General features: G+C 41.5%; 1 protein-coding gene and 2 long non-coding RNA genes across 3 annotated transcripts in view; 2 read left to right on the top strand and 1 right to left on the bottom strand.

The window, feature by feature from the left end:
• The window catches only part of LOC121282165 (SH3 domain-binding glutamic acid-rich-like protein), a 65,164-nt gene extending 63,306 nt beyond the window's left edge, over positions 1-1,858 (bottom strand). The window contains exon 1 of the mRNA XM_041195710.1: positions 1,693-1,858. Coding sequence (XP_041051644.1) covers positions 1,693-1,737 — 45 coding nt within the window. The 5' untranslated portion in view covers positions 1,738-1,858. The remainder of the gene's footprint in view (positions 1-1,692) is intronic.
• The window catches only part of LOC121282166, a 65,779-nt gene extending 58,825 nt beyond the window's left edge, over positions 1-6,954 (top strand). Inside the window, exon 3 of the long non-coding RNA XR_005944008.1 lies at positions 6,806-6,954. This is a non-coding gene — a long non-coding RNA (uncharacterized LOC121282166). The remainder of the gene's footprint in view (positions 1-6,805) is intronic.
• A 224-nt stretch (positions 6,955-7,178) lies between these two features.
• Positions 7,179-9,886, top strand: LOC121282167. The gene is made up of 3 exons (XR_005944009.1): positions 7,179-7,318; positions 7,905-8,024; positions 9,692-9,886. It is a non-coding gene; the product is annotated as an uncharacterized LOC121282167 (long non-coding RNA).
• Positions 9,887-22,544: the final 12,658 nt, after the last annotated feature.

Raw genomic sequence — 22,544 nt, 5'->3', positions numbered from 1 at the left:
GCTAGCAATGGAAACTGCTTTGTACAGCTGTTTAATCAGTACTGATTGCAGTTTCACTTCAAGTCAGAAATCGTAGGTTCAAGTCCCATTCAAGAGACTTGAGCACACAATCCAGACTGACACTCCAGTGCAGTACTATATTGTTGGGAAATACCAACTTTCTATTGAAATATTATGCTGAAGCGCTGTCTGTCTTCTCAGTTGGATTCTATTGCACTATTCAAAGAGCAGTGGCCTCTCAATATCTCAACCAATATTTATCCTTCAACCAGACTACTAAAACAGATTATCTGATTATTTATCTCATTGCTGCTTGTGGAACCTGAATGATGTGCAAAGTTGTGTTTCCCTACATCACAACAGTGACTACACTTCAAAAGTACATTCATTGACTGCAAAGCATTTTTCTGAGAATGTGAAAGGTGCTATATAAATGCAAGTTTGTTCTTTTCGTTGTGACAAAACTAAAATGTTACTTTAATTTCAACATCAGGTAGGTTTAAAATGAGATAACAAACTGACTCTAGACCTTTCACAAAATGTTTATTGGTTAAACAGTGTTGAATGGTTACCAATGAATGCGGATTTTTTGTTTCACCTTTATACACATTGTAGATTACCCTAATTGCACAATGTCAATGTGCAAGAGAGGCCTGACTTCTGACCTGTAAAAATCTAAACCTGGAGGCTTGGAAAGCAGCAAGACTTTATCACAGCACATTTATTGCCCATCCATCCCGAGCTCTGAGAATAAGGCACTGTCAACTGGCTTTTCCATATTGTATAAACCTTTCCAAATTCTTCAAAGTCATGCTTTTCATTTTTGCAAGATTCCAAAAGTTAAAAGGTCCCACCAGAGATCTGATTCATGTTTAAATTCCTGGTAATCTGGGTTAAATGTGTTTACAATAGATGGCAACCTGAACTGGAAGCTCTATATAGTGGAAAAACAAAACAAGCTATAGTCAAGTACATTGAAACTGGGGCATAGGAGCTATATGAACTGTTCAGGGCATGAATATATTATACCACTAAATTAACTTGTATTATCATTACTGTACAACTCTGCAAAAACTTGGCTTCAGGTCCAGTACAGCTGTCCCACGCCAGAATGACGGGAGACATCGGTGTATATGTTCTGCAGCCACTGAAGTTTAGATTGCCTGTTTAACATGAAATACTCAAAACCCTGAAAACCAGCAGAACGAAACACCAATCAGGGCCATTCCACAACCCCCACCGCCCCCCATCACACGCACATATAGTCTCAATCAACTGATAGCGTTGTTACACTGGCAGAAGCAGGGGATAGAATTAAATGAAAATGAACATTGTCCATTATATTTAGATACTGCCATTTGTAAATGCAACATCGGTTCTGCAACAGATCAAAGCCATTCGGGGAATCCAACGCTCTTTAGAGACTGCCCAAGTAATTGTCAGCCGTCCAAAAAAATGTTTAAAGGGGAAGAAGTATCCCCAAATATTTAAGATTAAAACTACCGCCCCAATGCTTGAACGGTAATCAGATTCACTTGCAGAAACTAACCCCAAACTCAACCAGTCAACCCGCTGGGAAGAAATGAAATTCGTTTCAATTAAGTTTCGTTGTTATTATTTGTTTCGTGTTTTTTTTTGCCTGCACCATATAAAGGATAGTTTGTAAATTCTTTCTATGCAGTATTTTCTTACCGCTTTAGAGCCAGAAGAGGATGCGATGAAAACTTTAATCACCATGGTTTAACCTGAACGTGTGACGGTGGAATGCCAGAAATGTAGCGGCCGCCAGCAGGAGAGCGAGAACAGAGAACACAGCAGACAGAACTCTACTGCCCAGTGCGGAAACAGCAAGGTTCAAACAACATTCTCTAACATGAAATACTCAAATCCCGAGCAGCAACGCGAGATTATAGAAGCATGGATTCTTGGAATTTTACAATCTTAAAATTGTAGCCTTAAAATTATACAGTCAGAAAATAATCGAGCCTTATACAGTCTTAGAATCATAGCTGCAATTATAAAATCTTAAAATTATAGAGCTTTGCACAACTTTACAAACATAGCCTTAAAATTAGAGAATCTAAAAATGCAATTTTAGGATCATATCCATAAATGATAGGATCTCAGAATCATAGACTTTTAGCTTTAGCGGATTAGACAATCATAATCTTAAAATTAGACAATCTTAGAATCTTAGAGGTTTAGAATTATAAAAAATTAGAATCATAATTCTGACATTTTCAGCAATACTCAAGTTCTGGCATTGTGGAATCTTAGAATGTTTTATAATTTTAGGATCTTATAACCATAGTCTTAAAATGAGAAAATCTGACAATCATAAACTGAGAATTATGAACCGCAAAATTCTGTTCCATAGACAGCACACATATGTCCTGTGCTACGGGTGTCATTTTGGATCCAAAATGATGTCCACAGATTTTACACACACTTCCAATACAGGCCCCGCCAAATGCCATCTTGGGTAGGATGTTAGTGTTTGTTCAGGGAGAGTGCAACACAAGTATTGTTACAATCCCAGCTGATGTTAATACTGGAAAAGTCAAATCCCAGAGTGAAACCTGGCTTTGTTTTTCTTTTCTGAAACTGCGGAAGAAAGTTACTGAACAAGTTAACAGCAGTTTACTGATGAACTTTTAACATAAAGAATAAAACATTTATTAAACCAGGAAAAATGAACTAGAGTACACCAGACAAAGAGGTTGGAAAGACCTCAATACAAACACCAGTAAATGAGTCAAACTCACACTATTCCTTTTATCCCAGCAGCACACTTTCAGACTCAAAAATCCAGTGAAGATTTACCACTATCTTAACACCAAGGCTTCTTGCTTAGGCTGGCCCAGTTGCAAATCGTTTCCTTCCAGTGGATTCCTGAGCATTCACGAGATGCTTTTTCCCCAGCTGGTATCTCTCCCTGAGACACTCAAAACTGTATTCTAAACTCAGTATTTCTTCGAACGCAGAGCATACACATTAGTTGCTTAAACTCAGTTCCTCAGCAGCCTGACAGTATTTCTTGTCAAGGAGCTTAGAACTCCTGTCTTCTGTCTCTGTCATACACACTCTGAACTTCTTGTCTGCCTTTCCCTATGTCTCTGCATGTCACTGGACCCTGTCGCTAGGCAACTGCACTGTTTCTTTCTACTTTATGTTTTTTCCCAAAATCACTAACTACTGACCCCTTTGTAACCCATTTCTTCACTCAAGGGTTGTAAAACCTCATTGAAAATGGATGTATACAAACACATTCAGAAAACCTGACATTTTTGCTAGGCTGCCCTCCAGATTTCCTGGCACCAAACTCACAAAAAAAACCAAGTGAAACTGAAACCATATTCCACCTTTCTTAATATACAAATACAAATATAAATTAAACTTAAAGTTACAAATTGTTCCTGACAGTATACAGAATAGGCAGATCTTGAAGCTAATCAGCATTCTCATTTAGGAGCTCTGTCTTCTAGCTAATGGTCTCTCTGAACAACAATCTTAAAACTGTGGCCTTAAAATTATACAATCAGAAAATAATTGAGCCAAGCTAAACATGCCAGAAAGATGCTGACAAGGCCTAGTCAAAGAAAGCATTCCAGATTGGATGCTGATTGATTTCTGCTGGCTCTTGCTAAGTTTGTTGAAGTGGTTGGCAGTTTGTTTTGCATTTAAAGTTGATGAAGTCCACAGGGAGTGGTGAGGCAGGAAGTGCTTGGTCCAGACTTTGAGAATTCTATTTAGACCACTCCCTTCCAGTCCTGGATGCTGTAGTCTCCATCCCCAATGGTTTACAGTATGGAAGGGAGAATGACAGAGGTGACACAGAGAAGGGCAAGCTGCTGGAGGAGGGAGAAGGAAGGCTTTTAGCCGGAGACCATATTCACTTCGAGAAGCACTCTCCCTACCTGAACATCAGTGAGGAAAAGTGCATCAGGTGTTTGCACTTAGATAAAAACATGCCCACTGAAATCTTCTACCTGTGGCAGCCACAACCACAGCCTCAGAACAGGGCAAGAACCACACTGTCAGTGGCTGTGGAAGTGACTGTGGCCACGAACATTTATGCATCTGCCTCCTTCCTAGTTGAATCAGGTGATACTTGCAGCATCTGCCAGTTCGCCATACACTATTGCATAAATGGGGTGGTTGGGGGTGGGGGTGGGGGCTAGAGGGAGAGGGGGCGTTCATGGTGAGTGTGGTGGTCACTGAGTCCCTTTATGCAAAAAGAACTAAACACGCCTTATTGTCTCTTCCCCGAGAGAAGCAGGCTGAGGGAGCACACAGCTTCACAAGACTGCAATCTTCCCAATGATGGAGCGTTCCATTGACTGTACACATGTCACTTTGGGAGTGCTGGATGTCATTTCTATGATGGACCACAAGCAGAAGGAATTTCACCTCTTTAACATTTAGCTGGTGTGCGGCTATATTCAGCATATCATATAGTTCAATGCTGGGTTTCCTGGAAGCAGTCATAATACTGTCATTCTACATTAATCCTCTATCCCATCAGCACTTCAGCTACAAAAGCAAATCAAGGGGTCGGTAACAAGGGTTATCTGCTGACCACATGGCTCATGATTCCTGTGACACAAGCATGCACAGCATACATATAATGAAAGCTGTGCTGCCACACAAAATGTAATTAGGTAGGCTACTGAGCTGTTTAAGCAATGCTTCTGCCTCCTGAACTGCTCTGGTGGAGCCATACAGTCTGTGGCAGAGTGGATATCAAGATATATGGTGGTCCATTGCATCCTGCATAACTTTGTCATTCTGAGGGTATAGCCCTTGCCACCAGGTGTATGGTAAACAGCTGAAAAGGAAGAGGAGACGAAGAGCATGATCATGGGAAATATAAGTAGATAATCAACACATCACTTTTCTCCCTGGGCTGTTCAAGATTGACTCAGCTGTCTGCGGTATCAGTAAACACAACCTCAATTCCCTATTCATCAACAATCCCACACCTTCCCTCCCCCTGTCGCTGATAATCATAGTGTCCTCTTGTCCACAATGCAGAATGTGCACCACAAAACAAACATTCCAAACCAGCTTTATCAAACCATCCAATATCCCATTTTAGATCATTACAAGTCACTGCTCAAAAAATTTTGGGTTCTTTTGCCACTGATCTTAGATCTGTGTCCTCTGGTTACTAAGCCTCCTGCCATTAGAAACAATTCCTCCACATTTCCTCTATTAGAACCTCTCATGATTTTGAACAGTCCTATTAAATCTCCCTTTAACCCTTCTAGCTCGAAAGAGAATAATTTCAGTTTCTCTACTCTTCATGCAACTGAAGCCCCCCATCCCTGTATAATGTGTTCAAGCTGCAGATAAATCAAAGTCACACACAAGACAAGGACTTTATAATGGCAAAGCAAAAATAGCACTATCTCTAACCTGGAGTTGTAACTTTGCTTCAGTGCATGCCAGTATTACACGACAGCAATCAGTAACCCACTGTTTCAGTTTTAACAATCTACACCACACAGGCGGATGTTTTGCCAGCCAAGGTTGGCAACTAGCAAACACTCCTGTGTTATTCAGTTATTTATAGCTTTTAAACTTAAGTAAAATAATTTCTTTTCATTAGTTTTCAATCAGAAAGACTCCTGAAACAAGTTTTTAAAAGAGCACTACTTGATACTACAGAAGCTATACACAGCTTATCATTTTCATTTAGAAGCCCAAGACTGGTAACAAGTCTCATTAGCTAATGTAGTAGGCTCATTACCCGTTTTGGACCAGATGCTGCAGTTAGGAAGATAGGCCAGAATTTTATGGCCCCGCCACAGCGTGTTTCCCCACAACGGATGCGGAGAACCATTTAAATCTCCATTCAGTTCGGCAGGACCATAATATCCCGTCAGGCGGGAGTGGTCATAAAATCCTGGCCATAGAAACAAGAGTAAGCAATTCAATCCCTTGAGCCGGTTCTGCTATTCAGTTAGATTATGGCTGGTTTGTATTTCAACCCAAATTACTCCACCTTGCTCCTCAGCCTTGATATCCTTACCATATAAAAATCCATCGATCCAGATGTTCCAGCATCCACAGCCTTTCGTGTGAAAGGATTCCAGATTTCTAACATGCTTTATGTGTAAATGTGCTTCCTGGTTTCACTCCTGAATGGCCCAGCTCAATTTTTAAGGTTATGTGCCCTTGTTCCAGAGGAAATAGTATTTCTTGGTCTATCTATCAATTCCTTTTAACATTTTAAACTTCTCAATAAGATCTCTGCTCAATCACTTATATTCAAGAGAATACAGTAAAGTTTATACAGCCTGCTCTCATAATTGATTCCTCAAAGCCCCTGCAGTTTTAAAGACCTATATCAGGTCACCTCTAGTCTTCTCTTTTTTATAGCCCTTGGCTGTTTAACCTTTCCTGATAATTGTATCCATTCAGTTCTGTTGTCTATTTTAAGGATTTATGAACGTGGACTCCCACATCTCTTTGCTCCTCCACAATTTGTAGTTTCTCACCATTTACAAAATACTCTGATTTATTTTTCTGAGATCCAAACTGGATGACCTGACACTTGCCTGTATTGAACTCCATTTGCCATAGTTTTGCTCACTCACTTATTTTGAACAAGTTGTCCAGGAAACATATAAAATGTAGAGACCAGCAAATTTTTACAACTTTTGCAGACAGTTGGCTACTTGACAACATAGTCTACTGCTTTCCCAACTAACAGGCAAAATATCTATTGCTCTCACATCATGTCTGTTGCTGAGTTCACCTACGTTAGATTCCTCAATAATGTATGTCGAATTGTACACAGTGCAGAGGATGTCAAAAATTTCGACAACTCATCTCATCAAGAATCTAAGGTATACTTGCTGCAATTCCATCAAGTGATGAATCAGTTGACTACAACTCGGGGAAGGAGAGTAGAAGAATGGACAATGGACAAAGCTCAAATCCTCATGCTCCCAGGTAGATTTCAAAGATGTGAGGAAACTTTAGCTTTTTGCCAAAATGGCCAAGCAGATTTGTGAATCTTAGCATTTTGTCTTTTATTGAAACCAATTGTTTTATTTGCCTGAAAATGCGATATAATGTTCCGAACAACTAGACAAGTAAATCTAAAATGTGCCAAGTAACATTGTAACATATTGTTCTTGCTCCATTGACTCTCGTGAAGAGATTTGACAGAAGTTACAGAGCGGCTCAAAGTTCAGGGTGCCCAAGATTGCGGATACCATAGTCAAGAGCAGCAGCAGTGGCAATGACACCCCCCAAGACAACTCCAGCAAGGATGAAGAGGGCACTCAAGGATGCAAATGCGGCCAGGGTAAATAGTTCCTCACTGATTTCCATTGCAAATAATTTACAAGACCTCAATTCAAAGCTCTATGGCTGTGTTTGAAATGTTCTAATATCCCCTTTCTGGAAGAGGGAAAAGTCTGCCTGAATGAAGGTGGTCTGATTACAACAGCTCTCAGCCATTATGAACAAAAGAATGCTGCAAGGGAAAAGGAGGATTTAAATCGGGCCAAGACCCCAACTTCCTAGTCCCAGAAAAAGCAGTTGGTAGCTGAGCCTCCCCCATCAGAACTGGAACCTTTGCCTTCCCAGTCCTGGGAACAGATGAAGGATGAGGAGAAGAGGAGGATGAAAGAAGAGAGGGCAACCCTCTCGCAGAAGGTGGAGAAACCTACGAACTTCAAGCTCCAAGCGTTGTACTCTCAAAAATCTTTTTTTAATATATTTATTTACGTAACTGTGTGTATATTTATATAACTGATATTTTAATGTTACATAGTACACCTCTTCTGTGACTAATGCAGCATAGCTTTGATCAGAAACAGATGATAGAGTAAATTGGAATTGCGCAAGTGGCCTCTACTTAACGCCAATTATTTTTCATTATGTTGCAGCAAGTGTCAGACATGACTAGGCATGAAGATGTACCACTAACACCCCCAGAGTCAAGCCCCAATATTTTGGAACTCAAAGAGGCAACCAGTGATCAATGGTACACACCAACTGGTGGCAAGGTAATGATCCTTATGATTAATTTTCAAAACATTTGCAAATCATTGTTGATTTAAGCAAAAGTCCTTTAGTGAAGATGAGTCATTCTGAGAGTAGGTGACTATAATGTTAAACATGCCTTCGTTGCCTATGATTTAAGCCATTTAGTGAGACTGAACGATTAAATAGTCTGTCTTCATGTAGAGTCTGCACTTAAGTAGAGTCTGTATTGTGTTCCAGTTTTGCATGCAGACTGCTGGGTATGTCCCTGATTTTACTTGCGGGTGCAATGCAGGATGGTATTGGGATCCCAGAGAAAATGTGGAATTCTGTACACATCCAAAGGGTTTATTTCTTATTCATTAAGTCCCTAGTTGTTGCCATCTGCTCAGGGACACTTCGATCTGTGAGAGATCATGCCCAGTGTTTATCAATGCTGGAGGTACTGCAAAGCCTCCACTCTCATCATGGAAGTTAAATTCTTAGAAAGGTGTCATGGCCAGAATTTATTTGTTTCCTTTCATAGCCCGTGATCAATATGTTTGTGTAAAAGGTTGTGTATTTCTTACCCTTGGAGTGTGTGTGCCAATTAAATAATTTAGCAGCAAGCTATTATGAGTTTTAAAATAAAGAAGGTTATTTATTCTCACACAGTTTCCCCCAAATTAAACATGATGCCTCACACATATTCTCACAAAGATTAGATACAGATGAAGCTAATATACTGTTACAGATTACAAACATCTCAGTCTCTCATTTACATTCCCATGAGGCAGGCATATAGTTTCTTGGATGGTCTTAATGCTTTGAAGTTGAAGAAAGGGATTAGTAAAGTGAAGGATTCTAGGTAGACTGTGAGGTTTCTTATGGTTGAATTTCTAGGAGGCTGGTTCTTTGGTGAACCTTAACTGGAACAGGTTCAGGAGTTCTTCTCTCTCTATTAGGATTTCCCACTTTCAAGGCATTGCTGTTTGTTACCTTGGCTGCTTGGACGATGTGCAGCTAATTTGATATCTTTTGGTGGAACTCCGACTGAAAGCAGCTTCTTGCTGGTTTTAAAGGAAGACAAAAAATGGTTCCCTAATCATGTGACCTCCACAAGTTCAAAGTCCTTTTTCCAAACAGAGGATGGTGTGCATGTTGATTCTAATCATCCTGTGATGTCATTTGATACCTTGAGATTTACCCAGCCTAGTTTAGACGAGGAAAACCTGCATAATAAAATGGAAGGCTGGTGGGATCCATTCACATCCATCTTACACATATCGAATTTTGACACCCTATTTTCCCAGGGTGAAACAGAGAGAGTTGAGTCTTTTTGGTCTGATCCATCCTTAAACAAAGGGTAGTGTGAATTCCCTAGATGGCTGTGAATGCCTATCTTCAATTAGATATTCACTTGAGATTTAAATGTCAAAGGTCACATGATTTGCAGCGGCCATTTTAATAGTTTGTTTGTGTCCAGTTTAAAAAATTATTTGACTGAAAGTTCAAATTATACAGGGAAAAGACAAAGGTAACAATTCACAGGCATTTCTTATCTTAAATTGTTGTCAGATTTTCCAGTAGAGGTTCTGTGTTTCTAATCTACAAATCTCTCTCATGGTACCTTTTTTCAAAGTCCATTTCCTACTGTGGCTTAAGGTTCAGATAATTCCAAGCTTAATCCTTTCCTCTCATTTTGTCAAAGCATGTTTCACTCATCACCTCCACACCCAGAGGCTAAGTGTAAAGTCTATCAGAAAAGAGGCCAGAAGGATGAATAATTGTATCTCAGAGAAAATCCAAGATCTCAATAAAAGATCGAAAACTAGCAAAACATTTATCATGTAAATAATGTTTCAGTGTGAATTTGCATTTTCTAGATAAAACAGATTCCAGCTGTCATCTAACCGATTTAACTGTGTTTTTCTTGCATCCCAATAAAATTTGAAAATTATAGTGCAATCACTATTTTCAGAGTCTTTGTTTTATTTAGCTGCATCAAACACTTGACCCACCCAAATCACACACACATATGTTTTTTCTTCGCTTGAGTACATAATCATGCTAATGCTCATTAATGGTGCTTACATACTAACACATGAATTAGGATCAGGAGTAGGCCATTCGGCCCCGGGAGTCTGCTCCGCCATTCAATAAGATCATGGCTGATCTGATTGTAACCTCAACCCTACATTCCTGCCTACCAGATTTTTTTAATTGAATTCAAATTTCACCATCTGCCATGGTGGGATTCAAACCCAGGTCACCAGAGCATTACCCTGGGTCTCGGGAATAATAGTCCAGTGACAATGCTATTTTGCCACTGTCTCCCCCTAGTATCTACTGATGAAAGCTTGGGACCCAATCATGACCAGTTGAACTGATCATGATTGGCCCAGTATTCTAATTTCTGGAGGACAACTGGCTCAGGTGGACCAGTTGAACTGGTTTTCCCATCTGGAGCATGCCCTGTGGTGTTCCAGTTACCACAGGCCCGCTCTAAGTTCTTCAAGTGTCAGGTCATCCAGAAAGATATCCTGACGTGGCGCACAAAATCTTCCATGATATAGAAAGAGCTAGAACACCAAGGGATGCCATGCATCTTTCTACAGTTGTCTGGTACTAAGATAGTTAAAGAGATACTAAGAGCAAGCACAAACCATCTTCTTCCAATAACCCAACAAAGAATTTACTAAACTCTCCAAATAAATGGTAACACTATTGGATAACATTATTTGCAGTAGTTATACCTGTTTTGTGCACTAGAATTAGCGTGTTAAGCAGCATTCCCTCTCTCAGTCTGTAATCTATAATCTCATGCAATGATTTTATAGCTGGCTTTAAATTCCTCTCAAAATTCATGTTTTGATTTTGAGAATTAACACAGTAAAAGAAAATCATAGTAAATAACATAAGATAACCGATGTTAAGTTCTACTGATACAACCCTAGATCGTCAATATATTTAACCACAAATTGTGGTTCTGAAGTACCTGGTCTGTATGAAATTCACTGATAGCCTCTGTTAATAGGATGCAGAAGTCTGCAATCCTACTTGCTGCTCGTGAACCATTTCCCTTGATCCAGCCTGCTGAAAACTGCACTTTTAATGGCTTAAGAAATACTGCATGTAACAAGAACATATGTGCCTTCATTGAGTCAGGTCAGGTCCTTGTAGGTCAGTTGTTCTGCATGCAAAAGCATGTCAATGAACTGGGAAGAAACATCCTTCTTATATAGCCAACTAAACATGTTCTTATCCTAATTGTGGCCAGCTAGCATATACATTTTCTGATTTGGGAAAAACAAATGACTACATCAAAGCCTCAGCATGTTACAGAAGGTCAATCGAGACATCTTGCAAAAGGTGTTTGAGCACACTTCAATTCAAGCCTCCTGCAGAACAACTTATTTCCTGAAGAATTTTAAGATGGCAATTATATTGTCCCTTAATTGGTACCAGTATCCTTATATGTTGGTTCTGTACACACTCTTGATCTTCAATGGGAATTTAAATTGGAAGTTTCCATAGCTGGAAACACTGCCAGTTCATTTCCCTCAACTTCCTCAGAGACATGTATTCTGATAATTTCTCTCTGTTTGATATTTTTGAGGTTAGGTATTTAACCAGATGACCAGGTGTGTCAATTATACTGTTTTTATGTAAATTGCACAGAGGTTCTCTTTGCATACATTTGCATTTAAAGATTGATCAATCCCAGTGAGACAGGCTGCTGTGTATACAAGTCATAATATTTGGGAAAGCCCATACATTTATAGACACTTTGTACTGTTCAAACTAACATGTGCTCCTTTAAACATACTTCTAGAATTTCCTGATAAAATTTGAAATAATGGATATCAGGTCAAATGAAAAGGTTGCTTTGACTCCTTGCCCATATAGAAAAGATAAAAAGATAAAGTCTACTTGTCAAATAGATAGTTGTATGAATTAGAAAGCCACAAGTACACAAGGAATCAGAATATGATGACACTCAGCACCAGCATTACAAAGGGGCCTTGGAGATTTGGACTTCTGTTGGCCGTTTTCCAAATAATGGCTGTTTCAACCAATTTCTGAAGAAGCTGTCTTTTAAGCACAAGATGGAGTCCTTTATACAAAATAGAGTTCAAGCACAACATCACATAGGAAGCTATGCCATGTACAAAAGGACCACAATACATGCAAGTAAAATGCCTTGAAATGATCCATTTTAATAAATGAACACCATAGAGTATTAATTTACAATCTGCTACTCTCTGCTATTTTGATTGTGGTGTTTATTTACCTTCATATAAACCTATTAAGCATTTGAGTATAATTTTGTGAAGTGAGCAGATAGATATTATCTTCCAAATACTGGGTAGTTAGGAATTCAGTGGGACTTCTCACAATTTCAGCATAAGATTGTCAGAAACCTCGGTGAAGCAGTACTAAGATGTGGCAAATGACTGGACAGTCCCTGTGGAAATTCCCAATGTAGGTTTATATCACCTTTTAAGCAGTTATATGAAATAGGATGGAGGTCCGCAGTCATACTTTAGTGAAGTTGTTTATCTCTTCAACAAATCTACAAGTTTTAAAACACCAGCATAAGTCTTTAGCATCCTCACCTCCACCATCCACTTGAAACTTCTAAGGACGAAAACATAATCTTATAATCCCAGAACATATCAGAGAGAATTTGTATTTATTTGGCACATTTTAACACCCCTTGGGACTTCATATAGAATAGATTATGTTGAAGTGCATCACTCTTGCGATGTAGCTAAATAGAGCTGCCTTTGGAAGATCCCACAACCAGAACTAAGATGAATGACCAGTTAATCTCTTTTGTTGGTAGAAAGAGGAATGGTGGTCAGAACAGCTGATCTTCTTTTTCAGATAGTCCCAAACATTTTCATTCACAGGGGAATGAGAGAGGATAGCTTGGTTTCGAGTTGCATTTGAAGAATAGCTCCAGCTGCCTACCTTTAGTGCCACATAGAAGTGTCAGCCTGGTTTATTGGCTCAATGTCTTTTTCATAATTCAATAGGGGCAATTTTCCTGACCCTAGCATCCCAGGCTCACACACAGAAGAAGCATAGCCAATCAGATGAACAGATGAAAACTACACTGCTCCAGTTGTGGTATGTGCCTGTATACCATTGTAATGCAAAGGTGCCCAGCAGAGCAATGGTTAAAATGGGACTGGAGAATAGCACTGTACACAGCATGGTGCATAGAGTCACATGGTATTAGGCTCAGTGAGAACAGTCCAGAGATAACACTCTGAAAGCAGCCTAACTATATGGAAAAGCACCATGCATGAGAGTAACCTGGGATCTGTAAATATTTAAAGGTTAACAATAAAGGGTTCATGTTTAAATATAGAAGTCTCAAGGTCTCATTATTGAGACATTTAAAGAACCCACAGCACAAAGCCTCAGATAGGTGTACTTGCTGTCACACTAATGATGTCGTATGAAGCCATGCCCTTGGTTTAAGGGTGAGGTTCTAGATGCATGTCACAAGAAAAGGAGAGCAATGTTCCCTCTAAGCTGCACAAATGCAAGGTCTTACACCAACAGGAACGTGCTGCACAGGAGGCTGCATACAAGCAGCAGTCTCTTTAAGATACATAGGTGGCTGCAAGGCACACTTAAAGGAAACACACAGTACAAACAAGGGACTGTATGCAGCAAAGGAATGTTTGAGGGAACATTGAGGGGGGGGATGTAGTGTGTTTAAAGAGCTGTTAAATTTCCAGTGACATATGAGTTTACAAATTTTAGGAGCCTTCACCTGCACTTTGTTTTCTTGTTTGCCTTGCTATTTCTGACTGCTGGGAGGATGTTTATTGTGTCATCTCAGTTTTTCCGATACAGCCTCTGTCATAAAATGGTAACCAATATTTTGGATAATGTCTTTTGCCCTTGGGTGTTGGGTTTGCACAGGGCCTGGTGCTTCATTACTAGCTGCTTACATGTGCAACAGATTGTTGAACAAAACTCCCAGAAGGAAAAAAAGACAGTTTGGACCAGCGCTCTTATTTCCCAGTTTTACTGGTGTTCCATTTTAAGGTATACAAGACCAATTTGGACCAGTGTTCGTATTTCCTGGTTTTTAATGTTTTTTCCTTCTGGGCTCAGCCTGGCACAGGAGCTACTGGGGCAGGGAAATGTACTGATAAGGGATTTTTCTTGTCAATATGGCTGCAGAATGAGGGGAGAATCAAAAGCTTCAAGCCACTCTTCTGGGGAAAAATGTGTTTATTGTAAGCCATGCACAGAAGAAAATATCAAGAACAGCTGGTTGGAATTAGCATCAGAACGACGAGATATTAATCAGACTGTTGGAATATCCTATACTGCTTTGCGAGCATGATGTCCTGCACATGGTACAATGAGGCACATAACTGCAGGCTGCAGTGATATTGCCTGACACTGCACTTTCTGTGTCAGCCTGAGCACTTCATGGGGCATTGTAAACATTGCTGAATAGAAACATTCCTTTCTATTATAATGCATGGTTAATTTGTGCAATTGGGGAAGCAAAGAGATAGAATCCATTGTAGCATAGGATTATAGAATCATATCACTGTGAAATTCAATAAGTTCTGAAAATGAGCATGAGGATTGCAATGTGCGATTAATCCACTCTTGCTGTTTCCAATGCAGGCACCTCACAAACTTTGTGTTAGCAAAAGAAAAAGCTAGCGTGCACTACTTAAGAGCTATTCTACACCTCTTAAAGGGGAGGTTCTGCATCCTGGCTGCAGCAGATACTGGAACTAGTTGCAGAAGAGAGTGTATTTTTTATTTGTTCTCTCATGGGATGTGGGCATCACTGGCAAGGCCAACATTTGTTGCCCATCTCTTATTTCCCTTGAGAAGGTGGTGGTGAACTGCCTTCTTGAGCCGTTGCAGCCTCATGGATATGGCCACAGTGCTGTTAGGAAGGAAGTTCAGCAGGATTTTGACCCAGCAACAGCGGAGGAACGGCAATAAAATTCCAAATCAGGATGGTGCGTGGCTAGGAGGGGAACTTGCAGGCAGTTGCCCTTGTCCTTCTCATGGGTTTCGAACATACTGTTGAAGGAGTCTTGGTGAGCAACTGCAGTGCATCCTGTATTACACACTGTTGCCACTGTGCACCAGTGGTGGAGGGAGTGAATGTTGATGGTGATGGGTGAGGTGCCAATGATTCCTTTGTCCTGGATGATGTTAAGCATCTTGAGTATTGGTGGAGCTGCACTCATCCAGGCAAATGGAGATTATTCTGTCACACTCCTGACTTGTGCCTTCCAGATGGTGGACAGGCTTTGAGGAGTAAGGAGGTGAGTTACTCACCACAAAATTCCTAGCCTCTGACCTTTTCTAGTAGTCACAGTATTTATAGGGCTAGTCCAGTTCAGTTTCTGATCAATGATAACCCCCAAGATATTGATAGTGGAGGATTCAGCAATGGTAGTGTCATTGAATGTCAAGGGGAGATGGCTAGATTTTCTCTTGTTGGAGATGGTCATTGCCTGACACTTGTGTGGCATGAATGTTACTTGCACTTGTCAGCCCAAACCTGGATATTGTCCAGGTCTTGCTGTATTTGGGCATGGACTGCCTCAGTATCTGAGGAGTTGTGAATCATACTGAACATTGTACAATCATCAGCGAACATCCCCACTTCTGACCTGATGATGGAAGGAAGGTCATAGATAAAGCAACTGAAGATGGTTGGGCCTAGGACACTACCCTGAGGAACTCCTGCAGTGATGTCCTGGACCTGAGATGATTGACATCCAACAACCACAGCCCTTCCTTTGTGCTAGTTATGACTCCAACCAGTGAAGAGTTTTCCGCTTGATTCCCATTAACTCCAGTTTTACTAAAGCTCCTTGGTGTCACATATGGTCAAATGCTGCCTTGATGTCAAGGGCAGTCACTTTCACCTCACCTCTGGAGTTCAGCTCCTTTGTCCATGTTTGGAACAAGGCTGTAATGAGGTCAGGAGCTGAGTGATGCTGGCAGAACCTAAACTGACTGTCAGTGAGCAGGATATTGCTGAGTAAGTGCCGCTTGGTCATACTGTTGCTGACCCCTTCCATCACTTTACTAATGATGGAGAGTAGACTGATGGTCAGCAATTGGCCAGGTGAGATTTGTCCTGTTTTTTGTGGACAGCTCACACCTAAGCAATTTTCCACATAGCTGGTGAGATACCAGTGTTGTAACTGTACTGGAACAACTTAGCTAGGGGTGCAACAAGCTCTGGAACACAATTCCTCAGTACAATTGCTGGAACGTCAGGACCCATAGCCTTTGCAGTATCCAGTGCCTTCAGCTGTTTCAGCTGGGGGATCTGATTGAAATTTACAGAATACTGAAAGGCCTGGATAGAGTGGACATGGGGAAGATGTTTCCATTAGTGCAAGAGACCAGGACCCAAGGGCACAGCCTCAGAGTAAAGGGAAGACCTTTTAGAACAGAGATGAGGAGAAACTTCTTTAGCCAGAGAGTGGTGAATCTATGGAATTCATTACCACAGAAGGCTGTGGAGGCCAGGTCATTGAGTGTATTTAAGACTGAGATAGGTAGGTTCTTGATTGGTAAGGGGATCAAAGGTTACGGGGAGAAGGTGGGAGAATGGGGTTGAGAAACTTATCAGACATGATTGAATGGCAGATCAGACTCGATGGGCCGAATGGCCTAATTTCTACTCCTATGTCTTACGGTTTCTTGATATCACGTGAAGTGAATCGGGTTGGCTGAAGAGTGGCATTTGTGATGCCGGGAGCTGAGGAGGAGGCCGAGAAGGATCACCCACGCGGCACAACTGGCTGAAGATTCTGGCAAATGCTTCAGCCTTATGTTTTGCACTAATGTTCTGGGCTCCCCCATATTGAGGATGGGGATATTTATGGAGCATCCTCGTCCAGTGAGTTGTTTAATTATCCACCACCATTCACAACTGGATGTGGCAGAACCGCAGAGCTTAGATCTGATCCGTTGACTGTGGGATCACAGCCCTGTCTATCGCTTGCTGCTTATGCTGTTTGGCACACATGTAGTCCTCTGTTACAGCTTCAACAGGTTGACAGCTCATTTTTAGGTATGTCTGGTGCTGCTCCTGGCATGCTTTCCTGCACTCTTCATTGAACCAATGTTGATCCCCTGGCTTGATGGTAATGGTAGAGTGGGGGATATGCTGGGCCATGAGGTTACAGATTGTGTACAATTCTGCTGCTGCTGATGGCCCGCAGTGTCTCATGGATTCCCAGTCTTGAGTTGCTTGATCTGTTCAAAATCTATCCCATTTAACACGGTGGTAGTGCCACACAACACGATGGAGGGTATCCTCAATGTGAAGATGGGACTTGCAACATGGCTTTCACTATGCACACTACCCACATTTGCTTAGGATGCGCACTTGAGTCTTGAACCATGTGGTCAGCAGATAGTACTTGTCATCCAGTAGCCACCCTCTGACTTGCCCTGGTGCCCTGGTGACTCAAGTACAGATGGTACAGTGGGCTGCTACAGAATGAAGGCATCATGACTACTGCCAGGCATTAACCTGCATGATACTTTGCATATGGTCACACAACATCAGGACGTTGAGGGATTGAAATCAATTTCGTTTGCAGTAAAGGACAGAGTTGACATACAGTATCCACAAAGCAACATACATGCAGTCAATGGCACTGTACCCATGGGGAAGCCAGCAGTCCTCTTGAAGCCATACGCTTGCTCCTCCAGCTTGTCTCTGGTTAGAGAGAATGAAATGTCATCAGCTCTCTTGAAATACAGAGCCTCAATTACCTTCTTTAAGCAACAGTGGCCAGCAAACTGGGAGTTGTTGCAAATATCACTGCTTCAGCTTGGAAGGAGCCATATGTATAAAAGTTCACAAGCATGGCAACCTTCACAGCTGCTGGCAATGCCAGCCACACCCTGCTCTGAGGCTACAGTTGTGGCTGCAAAAAGTGGCAGATTTTAATGAGAACGTCCTTGAAGTGAATATGGCTGACACTACTGCTCACTGAGATTCAGGTAGGAGAATTGCTCACTGAACACTCTGGGCAGATATTGTCTCCTGCTGAGCACCCTTCAACCCCTCCTTCTTCCTCTTTCAGCAGCTTGTTCTGTTCTGTGTCACCTCTGTTGATCTTCACGGTCAAGCTGTTGTCCAAGAGGGATGCAAACTGCTACACCAATGTCTGGGGGCAGGTGGTTTGTGCAGAACCCTTCAAGTCAGGACAATGTCTTCCAGCACATGTGTCACGGACAAAATGTATGTGCTCACTTACTGCCCATAACCAATACATTTTGTATTGAAAAAGGTGTATCTTTTCTTTCCTCTGGAGTGTGTATTCCAACTAAATATTTCAGCAGCAACTTACATGATTTTAAAATAAGTGCAGTTATTTATTCTCACACTTACCCCCAAATGAACGTAACATCAGACACTCTGTCTCACACACACACTTGATCTCACGCACACACTCAGTCACACACACACACACACACCACACACACACACTTGGTCTCTCTCTCTCACACACACACACACACACCTCACACTTGGTTTCTCTCTCTCACACACGCACACACACACAGACACACACACATGTGATCTCTCACACACACACCTTCGATTTCTCACACGTACATACACATACACACCCACACACACAATCAGTCTCACACACACTCACACACACACACACAAACACACACACACTTGGTCTCTCTCTCTCATGCGCGCACACACCCACACACATACTCGGTCTCTCTCTCACACACATACACCCAAACACACACTCAGTTTCTCACACACACTCACTCACACACACACACACACACACACACATTGGATACATATAAAGATATTGCACTTTTACAGATTACAGTTAATTCAGTATTTGATTTATGATTTACGGTTGCCCATGTGACAGGCCTATTGTTTCCTGAATGGATTTGAAGATTTAAAGTTGAAGTGAGGGTCTTGTAAATTGAAGGGTTCTCAGTAGATTGCATTGTTTCTTGTAGCCGAATATCTGGGAGATTGGTTCTCAGGTGAACTTTGAAACTGAAACAGGTTAAGTACTTTGGCTGCTTGATGGCTTGCAGCTAGTTTCAGAGTCTGGTTCTCAAACTGGCTGACGACTGATGATTCTGATTTATCTTTCTTAGTATCTCCTCTTCATCTATTTTTATCTAGTTTCTCAACAACTTTGTTGTTCCCATAGTTTCCATCTTATAATTAATTATCTTTTTATATATCTTAGCTTACTCCTTGCCCTTCTCCATAACTAATTGAAAACTTATACTATGACCACTGTTCCCAAGATGATCCCCACTGTGACATTTTCCACCTGATCCATTTCATTCTCCAGGGCTAAATTCAGCAATACCCCTTTCCTCATTGGGCAGAATCAAGAACGTTCTCCTGAACACAATTCAGATCTTACTCTCCTTCTCTACCCTTAACACAATCGCTGTCCCATTTAATATTGAGCTAGTTAAAGTTTCCCATTCCCACTACTCTATAATTCTTGTGCCTCTCAGTATTTTCCCTGCAAATTTTCTCAATTAACTCCTTTTCACTATTTGATGGTCTTTGCAAACGTCAAGTAGTGTAATAACTCCTTTACTGCTTCTTAACTCCAACCATATAGATTCTGTCCCTAATTCCTCAAGGACATTCCATCTCCCTAGTACTGTAACATTCCCTTTAATCAAAACTATTACCCTGCTCCCTTTGTTTCTTTTCTATCTTTCCAGGATATCTTGTACCCAGGAATATTAAGCATCTAACCCTAGAGGGCAGAGAGGAACTCCATTTAATAACTCCTCTGAAAGAATGGTGCACAGACTGAGAAGATGAGAGATGCAAAACTGTCCACTACTGGCAGGAGGGTACAATTACAGCATGACAAATTTACACAGGCAATTTTAACTACAAATGCAAACAAAGCAATTTATTAAATTTATTATGAAAAAAATAACAAAAGTATTCATATTTACAGCTTTTGTAGATGCACTTTTTTCTTTTCTTGTCCCATTAGCCTTGCGCCATCACCCTTTTTTATCATTTAATTTCTCCTGCCTTCTGGTTTATCACAGTTCTTCCCAGTTATTCTTTCCCCCACCCTCCACATTTTCTCTTCTTCCATACTTGGTTAAAACCTATTGTATCTCTAACATTTTTCAGTTCTGATGAAAGTTCATTGACCTGAAACATTGAGCTGGATTTTCTGCTTTCCCCCATGGGGGGAGGGGGGGGGGGGCGATGTTTGGTAGTGAGAAGGGCATTTAATCAGGTGGGATGGTGATAGCTGGGGTCTCTGCTACCTCCCTACATCCACTCCAATGAAGTCCATGGATGGGAAGCCCATGGCAGCTTTCCCATCCTGCTGCCAATTGAGGACTTTAAGGAGCAATTAATTCCCAATTAAGGGCCACTTCCATCACTTCTGCTATTAACCCAGCATTGGACAAGCCTAGCACCATGCAGAGGGCATGACATGCAAACCTATGGGGGTTGCTTGTGGTCTCCTGGAGGGAGTGGGGAGGGTCCCTTGTACAAAGGCACTCAGTGCCTGATTGAGGGACATGGCATCAAGAAGGGGAGCCAATTGAAAGCTAACCTCTACCCATGCTGCCGAACCTCCCTACACCCCTCTCCCCTGCAATCCCCACCCCACAAAACCCCTCTCACCATCACTTACCTCTGGCCTGGTCACTCTGCAATCATGAGCTGCGATGGGTGTTGTTCCAGCAGCAGCCACTATCTCCCCAATGGCACCGCTCAGCGAAAGAGCTTCTGACCTCTGATTAGCTGGCAGCTCTCAGCATGAAGGGTTTCTGCACCTGGGGCCCTAACCCCATGGAAAGCCCACCGTGCTGGCCTCTTAATTGCCTGCTTGGCTTATAATTCACCAGGCCTTCCCCAAAGGAGGCAACGCAGGCCTCTGACTCTCCAGATGCAGCCAAGACGCCCGTTGCCGCCATAAAATCCCAGCCCCCCCGTTAACTCTGTTTCTCTTTCCACTGTTGCTATCACATCTGCTGAGCATTTTCAGCATCTTTTGTTCATATTTCAGATTCCCAGCACATGCAGTATTTTGTCTTCGTAAGGCTTTGTAAATTGGAAGTGCATGCAGGCATAATATTTTTGACATTTTATACATAAATACACTTTTATGCAGCTTGTAAACTGAAAGACCATAAGACCATAAGACGTAGGTGCAGAAATTAGGCCATTCGGCCCATCAAGTCTGCTCCGCCATTCAATCATGGCTGATAAGTTTCTCAACCCCATTCTCCTGCCTTCTCCCCGTAACCTTTGATCCCCTTACCAATCAAGAACTTATCAATCTCAGTCTTAAATACACTCAGTGACCTGGCCTCCACAGCCTTCTGTGGCAATGAATTCCATAGAGTCACAACTCTCTGGCTAAAGAAGTTTCTCCTCATCTCTGTTCTAAAACGTCTTCCCTTTACTCTGAGGCTGTGCCCTTGGGTCCTAGTCTCTCCTACTAATGGAAACATCTTCCCCACGTCCACTCTATCCAGGCCTTTCAGTATTCTGTAGGTTTCAATCAGCTCCCCCCTCATCCTTTTAAACTCCATCGAGTATAGATCCAGAGTCCTCAAACATTCCTCAAATGTTAAGCCTTTCATTCCTGGGATCATTCTCGTGAACCTCCTCTGGACCCTCTCCAAGGCCAGCACATCCTTCCAAGAATTATCCATCAGTGAGTTTGTGCTGTCTTTAAAGAGGTTAGTTTTTACATAGTCAGCTCCTCACATCCAACAAGTTCATTGCGTAAAGTCAGAACCTGGCAGCAATTTCTCTATGATACACTTATCTTGCTCTCTCTTAACTAATGTCAGGCAGAGTAAACATGGGTCTCTGCCCTGTGGGGTAAAGTTGAGCTGTAGTCAACTTTTCCAACAGTGACCCTCAATGTTATCTCTAGGTATATATAATGTCCCATTGTATGGCTGTATAAGCTTGTCCATAGGTTACATTTTCAGTTAAAAATGTTCCAGTTACAAAACACTTTCAGGCCTGTCTCTATGAGATGAAATGTGCAACCAATAGCCTGTGACCATTGAGCAATCAGTCTATTCCTTTCTTCCCCAGTGATTGAGTGCTTAAATGTCTCTGTGTTTCTTTCCCTTTCCAATGGGTCATATTTGTTTCATTTTTCTAGTCACCATTTATATTGCTGAAAACGTATTTTCACAATTTTCATTTGTCACTTTGTCAAAAAAATTTAGCCCACTCGCACCCCAGCAAGCAAAGTTCTCCAAGATGCAGCTGCCATGACGGTCCCTCCCCCACCCACTGCTTATGCTTACAATGTACAGACAACAAAATATTGCAAATCCACAAAAATAAATCACAACACCCATAACATTGGTTTGAAACAGAGGACGAAAGAGAGAAAGAACTTATACAGCGACATCACGATGTCCCAAAGCACTTTGGAGCCAGTTGAGTACTTTTAAAGTGTGGTCACTGTTGCCACACAGTAGCCAATTTGCATACAGCAAGATCCACAAACAAC

Source organism: Carcharodon carcharias, chromosome 9 (assembly GCF_017639515.1).
Source record: "Carcharodon carcharias isolate sCarCar2 chromosome 9, sCarCar2.pri, whole genome shotgun sequence".
NCBI lineage: Eukaryota > Metazoa > Chordata > Chondrichthyes > Lamniformes > Lamnidae > Carcharodon > Carcharodon carcharias.
The sequence above is the reverse complement of the archived record's forward strand: the minus strand, read 5'-3'. Positions and strand labels throughout refer to the sequence as shown.